We start from the raw sequence: 19,435 nt of genomic DNA, 5'->3' as shown, positions 1-19,435 counted from the left end.
TCCTCTCGAGGTGGACGCAAGGGCAAAACGCGTGCACTGCCCTTGCGTCCACCTCGTGAAACCCGCGGCTGATGTACATATGGATTCAGGCGGTACTGTATATCTGTCTTAAAAGCCGGAACAGTTAGAAGTTTGTCTTCAAGTCGAAACTTGCTTACACTAATCTATATATATATATATATATATATATATATATATATATATCTGTCTGAATTTAAAAGAACATACCCTCAGAAATCTATGATTTTTGTTAACTTTTCTTAACATATAACTTGTTTTTTTTTTATTATTATTTTTTTATTTCCCATTAAATTTAGGGATGTACGATACAAGAGTCACCAGCAGTCATTTTAAAGACAAAAGCTATTCTTCTCCTTACCCCCCCCCCCCCTCCCCGAAACTACCCGATGTAGACTCATTTAATTGTTTTGCCCAGCTAGCCCCATTCTCTCTCAAACGTTTATACACGGCACAACGAACTTGCTTTGAATTCGGCAAGCTCTTAGCTGAGAAGAAATTCATTAGCCCTAGCGTTTTGTTTGGCTTCCTTAAGCAAAGTTTTCCTGAGGACATCATTAAGTCTAATGAGGGAAAAAGTCTTCCGAGTGCAGTTTCTGCCTGGTCTAATATGCTTGCTACCAGTAGTCCTGTTTTTCAGCTAAACGGGTAAACTTTAGTTACTCGGGCTTGGACGAAGGCTGGCATATTTTGGGCTTTGCTTGAGGAGGTGACAGTCTTTGGCTTTAAAAAGTAGCTCTTAGGGATGATTTCTAGTCGGGCAAGATGAAATTATCGGGAATTTTTAACCTGGCCAAAGACTTAGTTTATTTTCTTGTTGAAAACCGCCATATGTGTTCCCCGTTCCAATCTTTTTGCCAACATCCAGGACTTAAAGTTATATCACTAAACACGAACAAGAAATGGCAAGGATTTTCTCTTCAAAAAGCGTGAGTTTGAAAAGCTGTTCGATTATTTTTCGCCGTTATAACTGTAGTGTTGTTAGGCTAGTGATGGATTAGTCGAGAGGTGCGGTTTGGGGTCGGATTTCTGGACTCAATGTCATAAATAATTTCCAGATGTCGTTCGGCGTGATTCGTTTCGATTTGTAAATAGAGAAGAGATTCGGAAAATCAATTTAGAACGCTGTCTTGCTCCGATTAAGCCGATTCTGTTGTAGAAAGCTAGACTGGACCGCTAAAAGACCGGGTTTTGGGTGAGATTTAAGATGCGTTGGCGCCGTTAATAATTGCGAAATGTCGCACTTGTTTTGTCAACACATAGGCCATGTTTCATGTCAGTTCAAATGTCAGTGCTAGTGTCATGTCCAATTTCAAAGACAAACCTTCTATACCAGGTCTGTAGTATTCTTTGACCTTGCTTTCTTGTGATGAGCCCTAATTAAAGTCATGTTCTGGTCTAGCATATTCCATCAGCCTAGAAAGTCTCAAAATGTGGTTAATTTCTGAGGGCATGTTCTTAAAAATCCAGACAGATATATATATATATATATATATATATATATATATATATATATATATATATATATATATATATCTGTGCGAATTTGCAAAAACGTGCCTGCTAGAACTGGGCCTGAAGCTGGGCACCGCCCAGCTTCAGGCCTCTGTGGTTCTCCAAACTTGAGGGGGCTTGCCGTCAAGGACCAGTCTGTGAGCTAGCCCAGGGTGAGGGCTTACTGCTGGGGGGTAGCTCTTGGTTGTGTGTCAAAAGCTCCGGGGTGGGGAGGGGAGGGTATTGTAGCCTTCAGCTTGGTCCAATTTGCTGTTTTTCTTAAACCAGGGTGACTTAATTCTAATGCCCTTTGACCTCCCCCATAGAGACACAGGCTGTTGACAATCAATTGCATCAAGCTGACACAAAGCCTGGAGTGTGGCCTAAATGCAGGTGAGTGACTTGCAAGTTTGTGTGAAAAGCAGAGGGGTGGGGAGGGAAGTGTTGTGAGACTCAGTTAGGGTGAACTTTCTGTCTCTGCGTAGGTTAAGTGCAGGTATGTTTTTGAAAATCCAGGTAGATATTAGCAGTCAATTTAAGTGGGCTTGTCCCAAGTTGAGCTGCTACATGCGAGACTTAGTACATTTTGCCTGCAAACTCAATTTTTGCCTTCCAGAGAGCTATTTGCCTGTGATATCTGTGCGAATTTGCAAAAACGTGCCTGCTAGAACTGGGTCTGAAGCTGGGCACCGCCCAGCTTCAGGCCTCTGTGGTTCTCCAAACTTGAGGGGGCTTGCCGTCAAGGACCAGTCTGTGAGCTAGCCCAGGGTGAGGGCTTACTGCTGGGGGGTAGCTCTTGGTTGTGTGTCAAAAGCTCCGGGGTGGGGAGGGGAGGGTATTGTAGCCTTCAGCTTGGTCCAATTTGCTGTTTTTCTTAAACCAGGGTGACTTAATTCTAATGCCCTTTGACCTCCCCCATAGAGACACAGGCTGTTGACAATCAATTGCATCAAGCTGACACAAAGCCTGGAGTGTGGCCTAAATGCAGGTGAGTGACTTGCAAGTTTGTGTGAAAAGCAGAGGGGTGGGGAGGGAAGTGTTGTGAGACTCAGTTAGGGTGAACTTTCTGTCTCTGCGTAGGTTAAGTGCAGGTATGTTTTTGAAAATCCAGGTAGATATTAGCAGTCAATTTAAGTGGGCTTGTCCCAAGTTGAGCTGCTACATGCGAGACTTAGTACATTTTGCCTGCAAACTCAATTTTTGCCTTCCAGAGAGCTATTTGCCTGTGATATCTGTGCGAATTTGCAAAAACGTGCCTGCTAGAACTGGGCCTGAAGCTGGGCACCGCCCAGCTTCAGGCCTCTGTGGTTCTCCAAACTTGAGGGGGCTTGCCGTCAAGGACCAGTCTGTGAGCTAGCCCAGGGTGAGGGCTTACTGCTGGGGGGTAGCTCTTGGTTGTGTGTCAAAAGCTCCGGGGTGGGGAGGGGAGGGTATTGTAGCCTTCAGCTTGGTCCAATTTGCTGTTTTTCTTAAACCAGGGTGACTTAATTCTAATGCCCTTTGACCTCCCCCATAGAGACACAGGCTGTTGACAATCAATTGCATCAAGCTGACACAAAGCCTGGAGTGTGGCCTAAATGCAGGTGAGTGACTTGCAAGTTTGTGTGAAAAGCAGAGGGGTGGGGAGGGAAGTGTTGTGAGACTCAGTTAGGGTGAACTTTCTGTCTCTGCGTAGGTTAAGTGCAGGTATGTTTTTGAAAATCCAGGTAGATATTAGCAGTCAATTTAAGTGGGCTTGTCCCAAGTTGAGCTGCTACATGCGAGACTTAGTACATTTTGCCTGCAAACTCAATTTTTGCCTTCCAGAGAGCTATTTGCCTGTGATATCTGTGCGAATTTGCAAAAACGTGCCTGCTAGAACTGGGTCTGAAGCTGGGCACCGCCCAGCTTCAGGCCTCTGTGGTTCTCCAAACTTGAGGGGGCTTGCCGTCAAGGACCAGTCTGTGAGCTAGCCCAGGGTGAGGGCTTACTGCTGGGGGGTAGCTCTTGGTTGTGTGTCAAAAGCTCCGGGGTGGGGAGGGGAGGGTATTGTAGCCTTCAGCTTGGTCCAATTTGCTGTTTTTCTTAAACCAGGGTGACTTAATTCTAATGCCCTTTGACCTCCCCCATAGAGACACAGGCTGTTGACAATCAATTGCATCAAGCTGACACAAAGCCTGGAGTGTGGCCTAAATGCAGGTGAGTGACTTGCAAGTTTGTGTGAAAAGCAGAGGGGTGGGGAGGGAAGTGTTGTGAGACTCAGTTAGGGTGAACTTTCTGTCTCTGCGTAGGTTAAGTGCAGGTATGTTTTTGAAAATCCAGGTAGATATTAGCAGTCAATTTAAGTGGGCTTGTCCCAAGTTGAGCTGCTACATGCGAGACTTAGTACATTTTGCCTGCAAACTCAATTTTTGCCTTCCAGAGAGCTATTTGCCTGTGATATCTGTGCGAATTTGCAAAAACGTGCCTGCTAGAACTGGGCCTGAAGCTGGGCACCGCCCAGCTTCAGGCCTCTGTGGTTCTCCAAACTTGAGGGGGCTTGCCGTCAAGGACCAGTCTGTGAGCTAGCCCAGGGTGAGGGCTTACTGCTGGGGGGTAGCTCTTGGTTGTGTGTCAAAAGCTCCGGGGTGGGGAGGGGAGGGTATTGTAGCCTTCAGCTTGGTCCAATTTGCTGTTTTTCTTAAACCAGGGTGACTTAATTCTAATGCCCTTTGACCTCCCCCATAGAGACACAGGCTGTTGACAATCAATTGCATCAAGCTGACACAAAGCCTGGAGTGTGGCCTAAATGCAGGTGAGTGACTTGCAAGTTTGTGTGAAAAGCAGAGGGGTGGGGAGGGAAGTGTTGTGAGACTCAGTTAGGGTGAACTTTCTGTCTCTGCGTAGGTTAAGTGCAGGTATTTTTTTGAAAATCCAGGTAGATATTAGCAGTCAATTTAAGTGGGCTTGTCCCAAGTTGAGCTGCTACATGCGAGACTTAGTACATTTTGCCTGCAAACTCAATTTTTGCCTTCCAGAGAGCTATTTGCCTGTGATATCTGTGCGAATTTGCAAAAACGTGCCTGCTAGAACTGGGTCTGAAGCTGGGCACCGCCCAGCTTCAGGCCTCTGTGGTTCTCCAAACTTGAGGGGGCTTGCCGTCAAGGACCAGTCTGTGAGCTAGCCCAGGGTGAGGGCTTACTGCTGGGGGGTAGCTCTTGGTTGTGTGTCAAAAGCTCCGGGGTGGGGAGGGGAGGGTATTGTAGCCTTCAGCTTGGTCCAATTTGCTGTTTTTCTTAAACCAGGGTGACTTAATTCTAATGCCCTTTGACCTCCCCCATAGAGACACAGGCTGTTGACAATCAATTGCATCAAGCTGACACAAAGCCTGGAGTGTGGCCTAAATGCAGGTGAGTGACTTGCAAGTTTGTGTGAAAAGCAGAGGGGTGGGGAGGGAAGTGTTGTGAGACTCAGTTAGGGTGAACTTTCTGTCTCTGCGTAGGTTAAGTGCAGGTATGTTTTTGAAAATCCAGGTAGATATTAGCAGTCAATTTAAGTGGGCTTGTCCCAAGTTGAGCTGCTACATGCGAGACTTAGTACATTTTGCCTGCAAACTCAATTTTTGCCTTCCAGAGAGCTATTTGCCTGTGATATCTGTGCGAATTTGCAAAAACGTGCCTGCTAGAACTGGGCCTGAAGCTGGGCACCGCCCAGCTTCAGGCCTCTGTGGTTCTCCAAACTTGAGGGGGCTTGCCGTCAAGGACCAGTCTGTGAGCTAGCCCAGGGTGAGGGCTTACTGCTGGGGGGTAGCTCTTGGTTGTGTGTCAAAAGCTCCGGGGTGGGGAGGGGAGGGTATTGTAGCCTTCAGCTTGGTCCAATTTGCTGTTTTTCTTAAACCAGGGTGACTTAATTCTAATGCCCTTTGACCTCCCCCATAGAGACACAGGCTGTTGACAATCAATTGCATCAAGCTGACACAAAGCCTGGAGTGTGGCCTAAATGCAGGTGAGTGACTTGCAAGTTTGTGTGAAAAGCAGAGGGGTGGGGAGGGAAGTGTTGTGAGACTCAGTTAGGGTGAACTTTCTGTCTCTGCGTAGGTTAAGTGCAGGTATGTTTTTGAAAATCCAGGTAGATATTAGCAGTCAATTTAAGTGGGCTTGTCCCAAGTTGAGCTGCTACATGCGAGACTTAGTACATTTTGCCTGCAAACTCAATTTTTGCCTTCCAGAGAGCTATTTGCCTGTGATATCTGTGCGAATTTGCAAAAACGTGCCTGCTAGAACTGGGTCTGAAGCTGGGCACCGCCCAGCTTCAGGCCTCTGTGGTTCTCCAAACTTGAGGGGGCTTGCCGTCAAGGACCAGTCTGTGAGCTAGCCCAGGGTGAGGGCTTACTGCTGGGGGGTAGCTCTTGGTTGTGTGTCAAAAGCTCCGGGGTGGGGAGGGGAGGGTATTGTAGCCTTCAGCTTGGTCCAATTTGCTGTTTTTCTTAAACCAGGGTGACTTAATTCTAATGCCCTTTGACCTCCCCCATAGAGACACAGGCTGTTGACAATCAATTGCATCAAGCTGACACAAAGCCTGGAGTGTGGCCTAAATGCAGGTGAGTGACTTGCAAGTTTGTGTGAAAAGCAGAGGGGTGGGGAGGGAAGTGTTGTGAGACTCAGTTAGGGTGAACTTTCTGTCTCTGCGTAGGTTAAGTGCAGGTATGTTTTTGAAAATCCAGGTAGATATTAGCAGTCAATTTAAGTGGGCTTGTCCCAAGTTGAGCTGCTACATGCGAGACTTAGTACATTTTGCCTGCAAACTCAATTTTTGCCTTCCAGAGAGCTATTTGCCTGTGATATCTGTGCGAATTTGCAAAAACGTGCCTGCTAGAACTGGGCCTGAAGCTGGGCACCGCCCAGCTTCAGGCCTCTGTGGTTCTCCAAACTTGAGGGGGCTTGCCGTCAAGGACCAGTCTGTGAGCTAGCCCAGGGTGAGGGCTTACTGCTGGGGGGTAGCTCTTGGTTGTGTGTCAAAAGCTCCGGGGTGGGGAGGGGAGGGTATTGTAGCCTTCAGCTTGGTCCAATTTGCTGTTTTTCTTAAACCAGGGTGACTTAATTCTAATGCCCTTTGACCTCCCCCATAGAGACACAGGCTGTTGACAATCAATTGCATCAAGCTGACACAAAGCCTGGAGTGTGGCCTAAATGCAGGTGAGTGACTTGCAAGTTTGTGTGAAAAGCAGAGGGGTGGGGAGGGAAGTGTTGTGAGACTCAGTTAGGGTGAACTTTCTGTCTCTGCGTAGGTTAAGTGCAGGTATTTTTTTGAAAATCCAGGTAGATATTAGCAGTCAATTTAAGTGGGCTTGTCCCAAGTTGAGCTGCTACATGCGAGACTTAGTACATTTTGCCTGCAAACTCAATTTTTGCCTTCCAGAGAGCTATTTGCCTGTGATATCTGTGAGAATTTTCAAAAACGTGCCTGCTAGAACTGGGTCTGAAGCTGGGCACCGCCCAGCTTCAGGCCTCTGTGGTTCTCCAAACTTGAGGGGGCTTGCCGTCAAGGACCAGTCTGTGAGCTAGCCCAGGGTGAGGGCTTACTGCTGGGGGGTAGCTCTTGGTTGTGTGTCAAAAGCTCCGGGGTGGGGAGGGGAGGGTATTGTAGCCTTCAGCTTGGTCCAATTTGCTGTTTTTCTTAAACCAGGGTGACTTAATTCTAATGCCCTTTGACCTCCCCCATAGAGACACAGGCTGTTGACAATCAATTGCATCAAGCTGACACAAAGCCTGGAGTGTGGCCTAAATGCAGGTGAGTGACTTGCAAGTTTGTGTGAAAAGCAGAGGGGTGGGGAGGGAAGTGTTGTGAGACTCAGTTAGGGTGAACTTTCTGTCTCTGCGTAGGTTAAGTGCAGGTATGTTTTTGAAAATCCAGGTAGATATTAGCAGTCAATTTAAGTGGGCTTGTCCCAAGTTGAGCTGCTACATGCGAGACTTAGTACATTTTGCCTGCAAACTCAATTTTTGCCTTCCAGAGAGCTATTTGCCTGTGATATCTGTGCGAATTTGCAAAAACGTGCCTGCTAGAACTGGGCCTGAAGCTGGGCACCGCCCAGCTTCAGGCCTCTGTGGTTCTCCAAACTTGAGGGGGCTTGCCGTCAAGGACCAGTCTGTGAGCTAGCCCAGGGTGAGGGCTTACTGCTGGGGGGTAGCTCTTGGTTGTGTGTCAAAAGCTCCGGGGTGGGGAGGGGAGGGTATTGTAGCCTTCAGCTTGGTCCAATTTGCTGTTTTTCTTAAACCAGGGTGACTTAATTCTAATGCCCTTTGACCTCCCCCATAGAGACACAGGCTGTTGACAATCAATTGCATCAAGCTGACACAAAGCCTGGAGTGTGGCCTAAATGCAGGTGAGTGACTTGCAAGTTTGTGTGAAAAGCAGAGGGGTGGGGAGGGAAGTGTTGTGAGACTCAGTTAGGGTGAACTTTCTGTCTCTGCGTAGGTTAAGTGCAGGTATGTTTTTGAAAATCCAGGTAGATATTAGCAGTCAATTTAAGTGGGCTTGTCCCAAGTTGAGCTGCTACATGCGAGACTTAGTACATTTTGCCTGCAAACTCAATTTTTGCCTTCCAGAGAGCTATTTGCCTGTGATATCTGTGCGAATTTGCAAAAACGTGCCTGCTAGAACTGGGCCTGAAGCTGGGCACCGCCCAGCTTCAGGCCTCTGTGGTTCTCCAAACTTGAGGGGGCTTGCCGTCAAGGACCAGTCTGTGAGCTAGCCCAGGGTGAGGGCTTACTGCTGGGGGGTAGCTCTTGGTTGTGTGTCAAAAGCTCCGGGGTGGGGAGGGGAGGGTATTGTAGCCTTCAGCTTGGTCCAATTTGCTGTTTTTCTTAAACCAGGGTGACTTAATTCTAATGCCCTTTGACCTCCCCCATAGAGACACAGGCTGTTGACAATCAATTGCATCAAGCTGACACAAAGCCTGGAGTGTGGCCTAAATGCAGGTGAGTGACTTGCAAGTTTGTGTGAAAAGCAGAGGGGTGGGGAGGGAAGTGTTGTGAGACTCAGTTAGGGTGAACTTTCTGTCTCTGCGTAGGTTAAGTGCAGGTATGTTTTTGAAAATCCAGGTAGATATTAGCAGTCAATTTAAGTGGGCTTGTCCCAAGTTGAGCTGCTACATGCGAGACTTAGTACATTTTGCCTGCAAACTCAATTTTTGCCTTCCAGAGAGCTATTTGCCTGTGATATCTGTGCGAATTTGCAAAAACGTGCCTGCTAGAACTGGGTCTGAAGCTGGGCACCGCCCAGCTTCAGGCCTCTGTGGTTCTCCAAACTTGAGGGGGCTTGCCGTCAAGGACCAGTCTGTGAGCTAGCCCAGGGTGAGGGCTTACTGCTGGGGGGTAGCTCTTGGTTGTGTGTCAAAAGCTCCGGGGTGGGGAGGGGAGGGTATTGTAGCCTTCAGCTTGGTCCAATTTGCTGTTTTTCTTAAACCAGGGTGACTTAATTCTAATGCCCTTTGACCTCCCCCATAGAGACACAGGCTGTTGACAATCAATTGCATCAAGCTGACACAAAGCCTGGAGTGTGGCCTAAATGCAGGTGAGTGACTTGCAAGTTTGTGTGAAAAGCAGAGGGGTGGGGAGGGAAGTGTTGTGAGACTCAGTTAGGGTGAACTTTCTGTCTCTGCGTAGGTTAAGTGCAGGTATGTTTTTGAAAATCCAGGTAGATATTAGCAGTCAATTTAAGTGGGCTTGTCCCAAGTTGAGCTGCTACATGCGAGACTTAGTACATTTTGCCTGCAAACTCAATTTTTGCCTTCCAGAGAGCTATTTGCCTGTGATATCTGTGCGAATTTGCAAAAACGTGCCTGCTAGAACTGGGCCTGAAGCTGGGCACCGCCCAGCTTCAGGCCTCTGTGGTTCTCCAAACTTGAGGGGGCTTGCCGTCAAGGACCAGTCTGTGAGCTAGCCCAGGGTGAGGGCTTACTGCTGGGGGGTAGCTCTTGGTTGTGTGTCAAAAGCTCCGGGGTGGGGAGGGGAGGGTATTGTAGCCTTCAGCTTGGTCCAATTTGCTGTTTTTCTTAAACCAGGGTGACTTAATTCTAATGCCCTTTGACCTCCCCCATAGAGACACAGGCTGTTGACAATCAATTGCATCAAGCTGACACAAAGCCTGGAGTGTGGCCTAAATGCAGGTGAGTGACTTGCAAGTTTGTGTGAAAAGCAGAGGGGTGGGGAGGGAAGTGTTGTGAGACTCAGTTAGGGTGAACTTTCTGTCTCTGCGTAGGTTAAGTGCAGGTATGTTTTTGAAAATCCAGGTAGATATTAGCAGTCAATTTAAGTGGGCTTGTCCCAAGTTGAGCTGCTACATGCGAGACTTAGTACATTTTGCCTGCAAACTCAATTTTTGCCTTCCAGAGAGCTATTTGCCTGTGATATCTGTGCGAATTTGCAAAAACGTGCCTGCTAGAACTGGGTCTGAAGCTGGGCACCGCCCAGCTTCAGGCCTCTGTGGTTCTCCAAACTTGAGGGGGCTTGCCGTCAAGGACCAGTCTGTGAGCTAGCCCAGGGTGAGGGCTTACTGCTGGGGGGTAGCTCTTGGTTGTGTGTCAAAAGCTCCGGGGTGGGGAGGGGAGGGTATTGTAGCCTTCAGCTTGGTCCAATTTGCTGTTTTTCTTAAACCAGGGTGACTTAATTCTAATGCCCTTTGACCTCCCCCATAGAGACACAGGCTGTTGACAATCAATTGCATCAAGCTGACACAAAGCCTGGAGTGTGGCCTAAATGCAGGTGAGTGACTTGCAAGTTTGTGTGAAAAGCAGAGGGGTGGGGAGGGAAGTGTTGTGAGACTCAGTTAGGGTGAACTTTCTGTCTCTGCGTAGGTTAAGTGCAGGTATGTTTTTGAAAATCCAGGTAGATATTAGCAGTCAATTTAAGTGGGCTTGTCCCAAGTTGAGCTGCTACATGCGAGACTTAGTACATTTTGCCTGCAAACTCAATTTTTGCCTTCCAGAGAGCTATTTGCCTGTGATAATTATTAGCAGTCAATTTAAGTGGGCTTATCCTAAGTTGAGCTGCTACTCTCTAGACTTAGTATATTTTGCCTGCAAACTCAATTTTTGCCTTCCAGGGAGCTATTTGCTGGTGATAATTTTTTAGCAATTAATGTAAGTGAGGTTTTTCCGACTTGACTTGCTACATGCTAAGACCTAGTAAATATATTTTGGCTGCAAACTTAATTTTTTCTTTGCAGGGAGGTGTTTGCCTATGATACCTTGTAAGTTAAAAAGAAAAAATTGTGTACTCCAGTTCGGGACGTTGAACGTTGAACTGGAATTTTCATCGCGGAATTATCTGAGTCGATTTGAAATTGGACACAATAAAGATTACTATAATATTGTTGAGGAGCTATTTTACTTTTTAATTATTTTTTGGTTAATTGACAGAAAATAAGTATAATATTTTCTTAATATTTTTTTTATTTTACTGATTCTTGGTTTAATTTATCTTGCTCTTACTTTGTTTTGTTTTTGTCTTCTAGGGGAATTTCTATAAACCAGCGTTGATGTTGGAAAGTTGAGATATTGGAGGCTTTACGGAACCTTACCTAAGTAGATAAACTACCATGTAGTTTTTGTTTAAACTCACTTAAAGTCCATGGCTACTATGAAATAATTTCTCGCTAAATGTAATTACTCTGTCATTTCCTAGCATAATCACCCCTCCCAGTAATGTGGGGTATTTTTCATTTTCTCTTTTGCTCATCGCAAATGCTTTACGCTGTTATCAGCTGATGTATACAAAACCACATTATATAACAAATTAAATAATTGCGTTTTCCAATGAAAAAGCCGAAAATCTCACATCCAACCAGGAGAATAATTGTTTGAAATGGCATGCGAACTTTTTTCCTGGCACCTATGAGCAGATCCGTTGGGAGAAAAATCCCACCATGTGGATTCACAGAATGACAAATGGCTGTTGGATGGTCACACTTGGAAATGAGTGGTGAGATAAGGTGGGACGCAAATGATGTCTTCATGGCTAAAACTTGTCGTTCCTTGTTGGTTAATTATTCAATTTACGTTAGATGTACACGGCTGAGAATTGAATGCTGATGATTATATTAAGAAAGGTCGGCAAACCGAGATGAAAGCGTTTTTTTCTTGGTTCATAAAGAGAAACTCCCTACAAGACATAAAGTCCTCTAACCTAAGGGCTCCATCGCTCTTGTTTGTTTTGCAACAGTTCGATCGTCAAAATCAATCGAACGCAGTTGTTTTATCAACCTCGATTTATTCCGATTAATGAAGCGTTCGGTTTCGTTTGAGTAGTTTTTTCGGGTCTAGAAAGACAGGACATCAAAGGAAGCATAATAAGTTTTAATCAATACAGCCAACTCCTTTTATTGTGGACACCCTCGGGACCATAAGTTAGTGTTCTAAATAGCGACTGTCCGTAATAGCGGGAATTTATTTCTTTGAAACGTCTATAATTTATTTTCGCCTTGGACCTCGCTGCTGTTCGTGTTGTCAGGGTGTTGACTGTAGTTGTGAATATTAAACGCTCAAGTGGGAGCAAAATACATGGTGTCTCTCTAGAGCTACCTTCTTGTCAAACCTTTCTCTTTACGCAGAATGAATGATAAATACGCGAAAGACGCGTTAGTTTAGCCACTCTAGTTTTTATTTAATAGTCAAATACAAGAGATAGGTTTCTGGAACGGAACACTCTTTTCTGTTTATAGGAATTTATTTCATTAGAATTTCGAAGCTGAAATTTTTGGGGGAATTTAAGAATATTTTAAAAAATAAACCCGAGCCCGAGATTTGAAAAGAATGTAATTTTGTGTTGAAAATTTGTAAATACAATACAGTTATATGTTTTAACAAAACAGGATAAAATGATTCCTTTCTCTAAACGGCAAAACTAGCCAACTGATAAACTGAATGTCACACGCTAAAATCTGAGAATACTCACAAGAATATTTTAAGCCTAACATCGGCAGAAAAAGAAGAGTATTCAGTCTGGGCCGGAAAAAATAACATTGTTATGAAAAGAAAAGAGTGTATTGCGATTCACTTAAAAAGAAGAGTTTGCCTTTGTTGCTGGATTTCCCACTCAGCATCGTTATAGTTCCACAGAAGTTCCGTATTCTTTGTAATATCACGAAGGGTAACAAAGAAAACACGGGGATGGTCTGTGTTCTTAATTGATACGAAGGGCTTCACATTGGCATTCTGCCTTGAGTCCTTGGGGTAGCGCCCTAAATTAGTAGATTTTGGGGGTAACCTTCAAAAGGATCTATCTTGATAAAAACAAAGAAAGAAAGCATTAAAACGGTAGACTGGTATTGTTGTGCAACTTGTCAGAAAATTGTATACCATAATGGAGTCCAGCTGTGGGATTAAAAAATTGAGTTGAAAATAGGAGATATCAAGTTGTAAGTAGTTTTTCTTAACCTCAGTTTAGTGTTTTTTGTAAGTATACATTTCAGTATTGTATTTTGTTGTGTTGTACTGTACCGCTCCATATTTGTCAATAAAACAGTAGAAACATTCTGAAAGTGCCCATTGGTGACCAACATTTGTGTGGCTTCCCTTCCAAGAAAAGACATACGACAATTTGACGAAGGAAAGTTGTTTTCCTAGGAAGGTGACTCCCTGTAACTGACTAACTGACTTCAACTGTGATCACAGTCACAGCTGGTTCGACTACAAGTAGAAGGTCTCATTTGTATTTACGATAATTCTCAATGAAAACGAGAAATATGCTAAGGCCAGTGGCACGTAAAAGGTGAACAAATGAGAAGACTACGGTAGTTTTGAAGTTTTACATGTCCCGAAGTACTGTTCAGAAAAAAAAAAACCTGTGTTCGTTGAAAATATATTCTCAATTTATTGTTGGAACTGTGTGACGTGTATCCCGAATGGGAAGCGGATAAATTTACGATTAAATTGAATTCACCGAAACTGTGTTGGAAAATAATTTTAAGGCCATTAATTTATTTCTACACTGAAGATAAGATTTTGCCCATTAGACAAAGAAAGTTACTCTTTTACTCATAACTAATGGCCAAAATACTCTGGATAAAAGGTAGCCCAATTTAGGACTGCAAAACTGGCAGCATTGAGATACTGTTATACTTGCCTTATAAAAATCTGTCTTCTTCATCAGGTATTTAGTCTGGCCATGCAGACTGTCATCTTCAGTCCACACAGGCACCGCAGCGCAATACTCTCGGAATATGTCTTCTGTTGGTACAAACCTGTGTTCGTTTCCTTTCGCAACAGCAAAAGTAATAAATCGTTTTAGAAAAGGACATTTTGCCCCACGCTTCTTCTTGAGAATTAGTTGCTTCACGCTAGCAAATTAAGGCACTTTTACTGAACAGTACACGCGCTCGACGTAAGCTCACAATACGCTGATTATTAGCTAAAGCGCTTTAGCTTTTGAAACATCGCTATGCCGCATGGAATTTGAGGTTAGCAGCATATGGCATAACTGAAAATCTTGTGATATACTTACTTGCTTACAACAATCCGTCAGGGACGTTGGACTCGCTATATAAAAAGTAAAGTGATTGTGTTGAACTAATCAGACTTCGACACACTGAAACTCTTCATTACGGTAGAACGTTATTCCAAATTATATTTTCCCCATGAAGATTATTGTACCCTGCGGGGACGGCGGGTCAGGGTATGCTGGGGAGGGGGGGGGGGGGTAGCCCCCCTCTACCTATTGCGAATACAGCAATTTATTTTGTTTTAGTATGGGGAACATACGAAGAATAAAAGAGAAAGAAGATGCTCCCAAGAAAACGGCGCGCTCATTCACGTTGTGAAGTGGGCACTAGTGAGCCACATCATCCGAGCACAGCTCTTGACTACTACCAAGGACTATACTTTGGAGCATAAGATTGCTTAACATCTGCTATAAAGGAGCGCTTCAACCAGCCAGCATTTCTTGTTTACAAGAAGCGCAAGTGACGCGCGACGCGAAAACTTTGAATGTACACGAACGAGATTTTATTGGCTAAGTAACAAAAGTCTGTAATCTAATACACGTTAATCCTGCTACCAGTTTAACAGGAGAGCGTTTTCAACCGCTAGATGAGTGGAAAACCTGGCTTCTTTCTCAAATGTGTCGAGCACGATTTAATAATCTGTCCATCCTAAACACTCACAAGACAAGACTGGATGGAGTTGCCTGGTACCGGTTGCCAATGCTTTTGTATCATACAATGACAATCGCAAGAGAAATTTCGGGAAATTCACGGTGGCGGATTTTCATTAACTATTGTGTTAAGATATAAGATTGCCGTTGCTACACTGAACTACCGACTCATGGAGCAAAACTTGTAATAATATGTTGTAAAAGACCATTTTATAGTTGTTAAAACATTTAGTTACTTTTATTGACTCCGTCAGATTGTTGTCATTTTTGAGCAAGGGACCGGATCGTGTCTCTTAACATTTTTGACTGAATAGTAAACTACTTCTGTTAACGTTAATTTGATTCATGCTCGCAAGTTATTTTCATTAGAAAAGACGTAGAATACATAAAAGTATATCCGCTAGATGAAAGTAGTGTTTGAATCGTACTTGCTTTATTTCGTGACGAGGATTTACAAAGCTACGACCTTATACAAAAACTTTCGGAAACTTTTTGGCAGAAAATATCTCATAGAAAATGTTGAAAAACCATTTCCGAGCCTCTCGATTTCAGAATTTTCTGGGGGAGGATGACTCGCGAACCCGGCGCTCGTTTTCAAGCCCCCCAGTTGAAAATAGGCTCCACCGTCCTTGCCCTGTTCTACCAAAATAATGCAATCAGATACGATTGTTTTGAAAACGTTTAGTGGGTGCAAAGTTCCACAGGCTCGGACCAGTTAATTACAATTCGCGGGAAAAAAAAGACGGAAGCAGCAGAGCGTGGCTTGGAAACACGCAAAAATCAAATTGTCATCAGAAGCTCTATCCAATAGTTCAACGAGATGTTATATAACTGAAACCTAACCTAGTGATAAACAGATCTTAGGCCAGTATAGAGTCCTAGTTTTTTTGGCTCCTTTCCTCCAGCAATCACTCGAACATTCGCGAAAAGTAAAACAAATATACCCTCTTCATTGTATCTCAAGTGGTCTGGTTGCCCGATAATTGAGCAATTATCTATGATGTCTGCACCAGATGGCATGCAGTTCTACAAAAACACCCCCTGTCGTGCTGTTGTACACAAAAACTTCCTTCCGAATTATCCTCAATGTCTGAGAATGGCACTTGTTTTACTTCGTAATAATTTAAGGTACATGGTCTAATTATCAATTTATTGTATGCACGTTCCTTGCGTAATAGATGAATAAGTAAAAGGAGAAAAATAGACGGGACTACTGTAATTACTGCATCTGCAGCAGTGATTGCAATTGCGAAATCTTAATCTCTTCTAGAACGCTCCTGTAACTTACCAGTTTCACGTCACAAGAAGCTTCTCGTATCTTCCAGCTAAAATAAATACGCTTGCCAAAGGATAAATATAACGGGTTTCTTTATATAATTAGATATTGAAACACATTATATTCACAGAGATATGTTCCCAAGAACAATTACCTTGCAGCTGGATTTTGATAAATCGCTCAAGACACCCAAAGTCAGTTCCCAAGACGCGTATTACTGCACGAGGCTTAGAACACACCACTTGGGTATATACTGCGCCAACGACGAAAACATTCATTGTTTTCTGTACGATGAAACCATCGGTACCACTGGACCAAACGAGGTGATATCTTTAATGGATTATTTGCTCATTCAACTTGAAAATAAGCTTGGAAAGCATGACCATTTAATTATTTGGTGTGATAATGCTCCTGGACAATTCAAGGAATGCTTCCTGTTTTTCTACCTGGACCATGTAGTAAGAATGGGACAATTTCTAAGAGCTGACTTGAAATTTTTGCTTGAGGGCCACACTTACTCCGTTTGCGATAGACGATTTGGAAATATACAAACGCTCTTCCAAAAGCACGAAGTTATTGACACCCCGCTAAAATGGGCAACAGTTTTGGAACAAGAAAAACTATCCGGCGTCACAGTACATTGCGTTACCCTAGACATGATAAAGGACTACAAATCTTTCCTTCGACTACAGTACGTAAGCCGTAACGAGGACTTAGAAGGGGAAAGGTTTGAGGTCAAAAACATCGCCTGGCTCAATTTCGGATATGGAGAACGAGTCAATGAAGAGGGGGAGCTTCAGCTGGTCCATCATCCTGATAACGTCTTCATTAGATTCAAAATAAATCCTAAACAATTACCGCGGAAAGTTTCCTTTATAAAGAAGAAACAAGCTACTGAGCTAAGACCAGAACTTCTCACTAATTTACGACAAGAAAGGAGGCCGGTACGCGAGGACGTTAAACGATCTTGTGTTAAATTAGCACAGAAATACTTATCTGAACATGCTGTTCGATTTTATGAATCACTGCCTTCTACTGATGATGAAAATGATAACGCCGCACAGTGAAAATAATGAAGAAATAAATAGGATTTTAGTATTCACTAGCTCGAAACGAAATGTCGAAAAGACGTTATGACAACTGAGTTGGTGCTGCAGCAAGAAGGACTTTAAGTAAAGTTGTACTAATGTTGTATTAGATGCAGTTTTCACATTCACTGCATGAGTTTAATAAATATAAGTAATTTCCACTGAATGTCTTTTACTTAAATATAAGGGGGTGGGGGCGTATAACAATAGCACATTTTAACAAATAGTATTTTTTTCGAACAAGTTTTTACAGGGGCACCCAACGGATCGTTTCGGTACTGATTGTCTGTTCGGAAGGCCCTTAATCCCCTACAATTTTCTAAAAATAATTTTCGCCTTGAACTTTCGTGATATGGGAAATTTAAGGCCTGGTGTTTTCGGATTGATAAAATGTCGTTTCGGGTACCGAGAAAAGGTCAGCTAAGATTTTTGGAAAGGAAATAAGACCTAATTTTTTTGGGAAATGGACAAAAATACCCTAGTAATTTCGAAAAGACTCAAGTTCCCCTAGAATGACCGAACAGATAAAAATATTATAGCGCAGCTTTAAATGAATCTACAGAGCTTTAAAGGCACTCCAGATAGCCTAAAAAAAGCGTTTCAAAGGATCTGAGAGAAAACTCTCATTGGGTGCCATTGTTTTTACCATACTACTAATTGATTCATGGCGCTGATGGTCACAGCCCTTGTTCATCGTGACTAAGTGTAATTATGCCCTGTAAGTCGTGTTTTATTTGAACGCTCAGAGGCAATGCAAGGCATTGACCTCGGCTGAATAATTAACACTACAGATCACGGCCCAAGTAACCAAATTAGTGTTACTTTAGTGTTTGGCATAGCGTCTGATATCAATCCTTAAGGCAGCTGAAATCGTTGTTTCTTAGAGAGTAATCAGATGTTTTACCAAACAATGTCTCTAACTGTCTCATAAACATCAGTTGAGCTTTATGCAAAGAGTTAACAAAGGACTCTACCTACAAATTGATATATTTTAATATAGGACTTAATATGCAATTTAGATCTAATACAATGAAATGAATTTTTGCTTTTGTTATTCAATGAAGATTTGAAACTCAATTCGCTACAGATCGGTGACGTGCATGACTGTGGCGTAACATCTTTTAGCCTTCTTTTCAGGAATAAAGTTGTTAAGTTAGCGCGCCGAGCCCTTCACACTCAGGCCTGTGAGTAAGGCTGAACTTAATAATACGGATGACTTAATAGATTTAATAGTATCACTACCTTGAAGTTCCGTGTGTTTTTGGTGATTCGATTGCGCGATTTCCAGCAATCGTTCGGGTGCATATATAGCGTGCCTATTGTTGAAAGTTTAATTAGGCTTTCACTGTTTTTGTTTTTTTTTTTTACACTTCGACACGAAGTCACACGGAAGAACAGAAACGACGCAGAGTGTCTGGCTTGGCTGTATTCCATATTCAGGCGTACCTGGAGATCCATGGACTTATATGGTAATACAGTTTCCACCTGAATCACCGGAACTTATTATAGACGCTGAGAAATGTGTAACAAACGTACGCTTTGTGGTTTGAAAATAATGCCAATTCTTGCTTTCATTCGGCCCTCGCGCGCCAAATGGCATAAACAACTAATTGCACGCTCAAGTCATATAGCAAAATAAACCTGTTCTTTCGTAGCGCCTTTATCAGCAATGTCTGTTTTAACAAGTGAAAAGACTTATTTATAAATTTCTACCTCATTTCATTAAGAATATAGAAACCCCTGGTTTAAGGAGCCCATGTTATTTACTTATTGATGTTTCTGGTATGAGGAGAGTACACAACGCTCTTTTTCTTAATTAAGTTTATTTCTGAAATAGGGCTGGGCGAGTCCTTTAACACATTTAAAAGTCATTATGGCAACCAGTGAAGCGGTTTTCAAGATGGCGTGAGGTGATGGTATGTCTTAACTTTACTCCAGTTGCAATGCGAACGGCTAAATTCTGCACTGTCAAAGACTTCCTGTACATTTAAAGATTACCTCTGTGTTATGCTCATTAGATGTCAAACTTGTATCCGAACGTAATTTCCAGGCTCTAAGAGTTATTTTTCGATAGCCCGTTTTCCATCAGATTACATGGAAATGTAAATCCACTGAAAATATTTTTTTTTTCACCGTAAAAGTTTCTTTCCAAACACTGAACAGAAAAGTTGTCAGTCTCCTTTGTGCTATGCTTTAGACAGTAGAGCCGTAAAACAACTCCTTTACTGACCAAGCTTATTTTTTTTCTTTTGTGTTTATACAGACCGGTCCATAAAAATACGTGAATTTAAGAGAACTTAGTCTCTAAACATAATAACACGAGTATTATATTTCCGTCTTCTTTAAAAAACAGCCAAGGTACCATATGACGCTGGGATTTTCGTTGTAGCAGGTTAAATACAGATAAAACTAAAAGGCACTTCTAAATTTAAACACAGTTTATTAAGAAA

At 43.2% G+C, this 19,435-nt stretch overlaps 1 protein-coding gene and 1 long non-coding RNA gene across 2 annotated transcripts; both read left to right on the top strand.

The window, feature by feature from the left end:
* Window positions 1-1,613: 1,613 nt before the first annotated feature.
* LOC146453365 (uncharacterized) lies at window positions 1,614-12,517 on the top strand. The gene is made up of 3 exons (XR_014859516.1): window positions 1,614-1,905; window positions 10,169-10,235; window positions 10,987-12,517. It is a non-coding gene; the product is annotated as an uncharacterized LOC146453365 (long non-coding RNA).
* A 3,302-nt stretch (window positions 12,518-15,819) lies between these two features.
* Window positions 15,820-17,131, top strand: LOC146453364 (uncharacterized). The gene has a single exon (XM_085096733.1). It carries the CDS (start codon window positions 16,032-16,034, stop codon window positions 16,962-16,964), a length of 933 nt encoding a protein of 310 aa, XP_084952859.1. The 5' UTR covers window positions 15,820-16,031; the 3' UTR covers window positions 16,965-17,131.
* Window positions 17,132-19,435: the final 2,304 nt, after the last annotated feature.

This window comes from Pavona decussata, unplaced genomic scaffold (genome assembly GCF_977016875.1).
Source record: "Pavona decussata unplaced genomic scaffold, jaPavDecu1.1 SCAFFOLD_336, whole genome shotgun sequence".
NCBI lineage: Eukaryota > Metazoa > Cnidaria > Anthozoa > Scleractinia > Agariciidae > Pavona > Pavona decussata.
The sequence above is the reverse complement of the archived record's forward strand: the minus strand, read 5'-3'. Positions and strand labels throughout refer to the sequence as shown.

Coding starts and splice junctions, on each gene's coding strand:
- LOC146453364 (XM_085096733.1), top strand. CDS start 16,032: ATGTTCCCAAGAACAATTACCTTGCAGCTGGATTTTGATAAATCGCTC.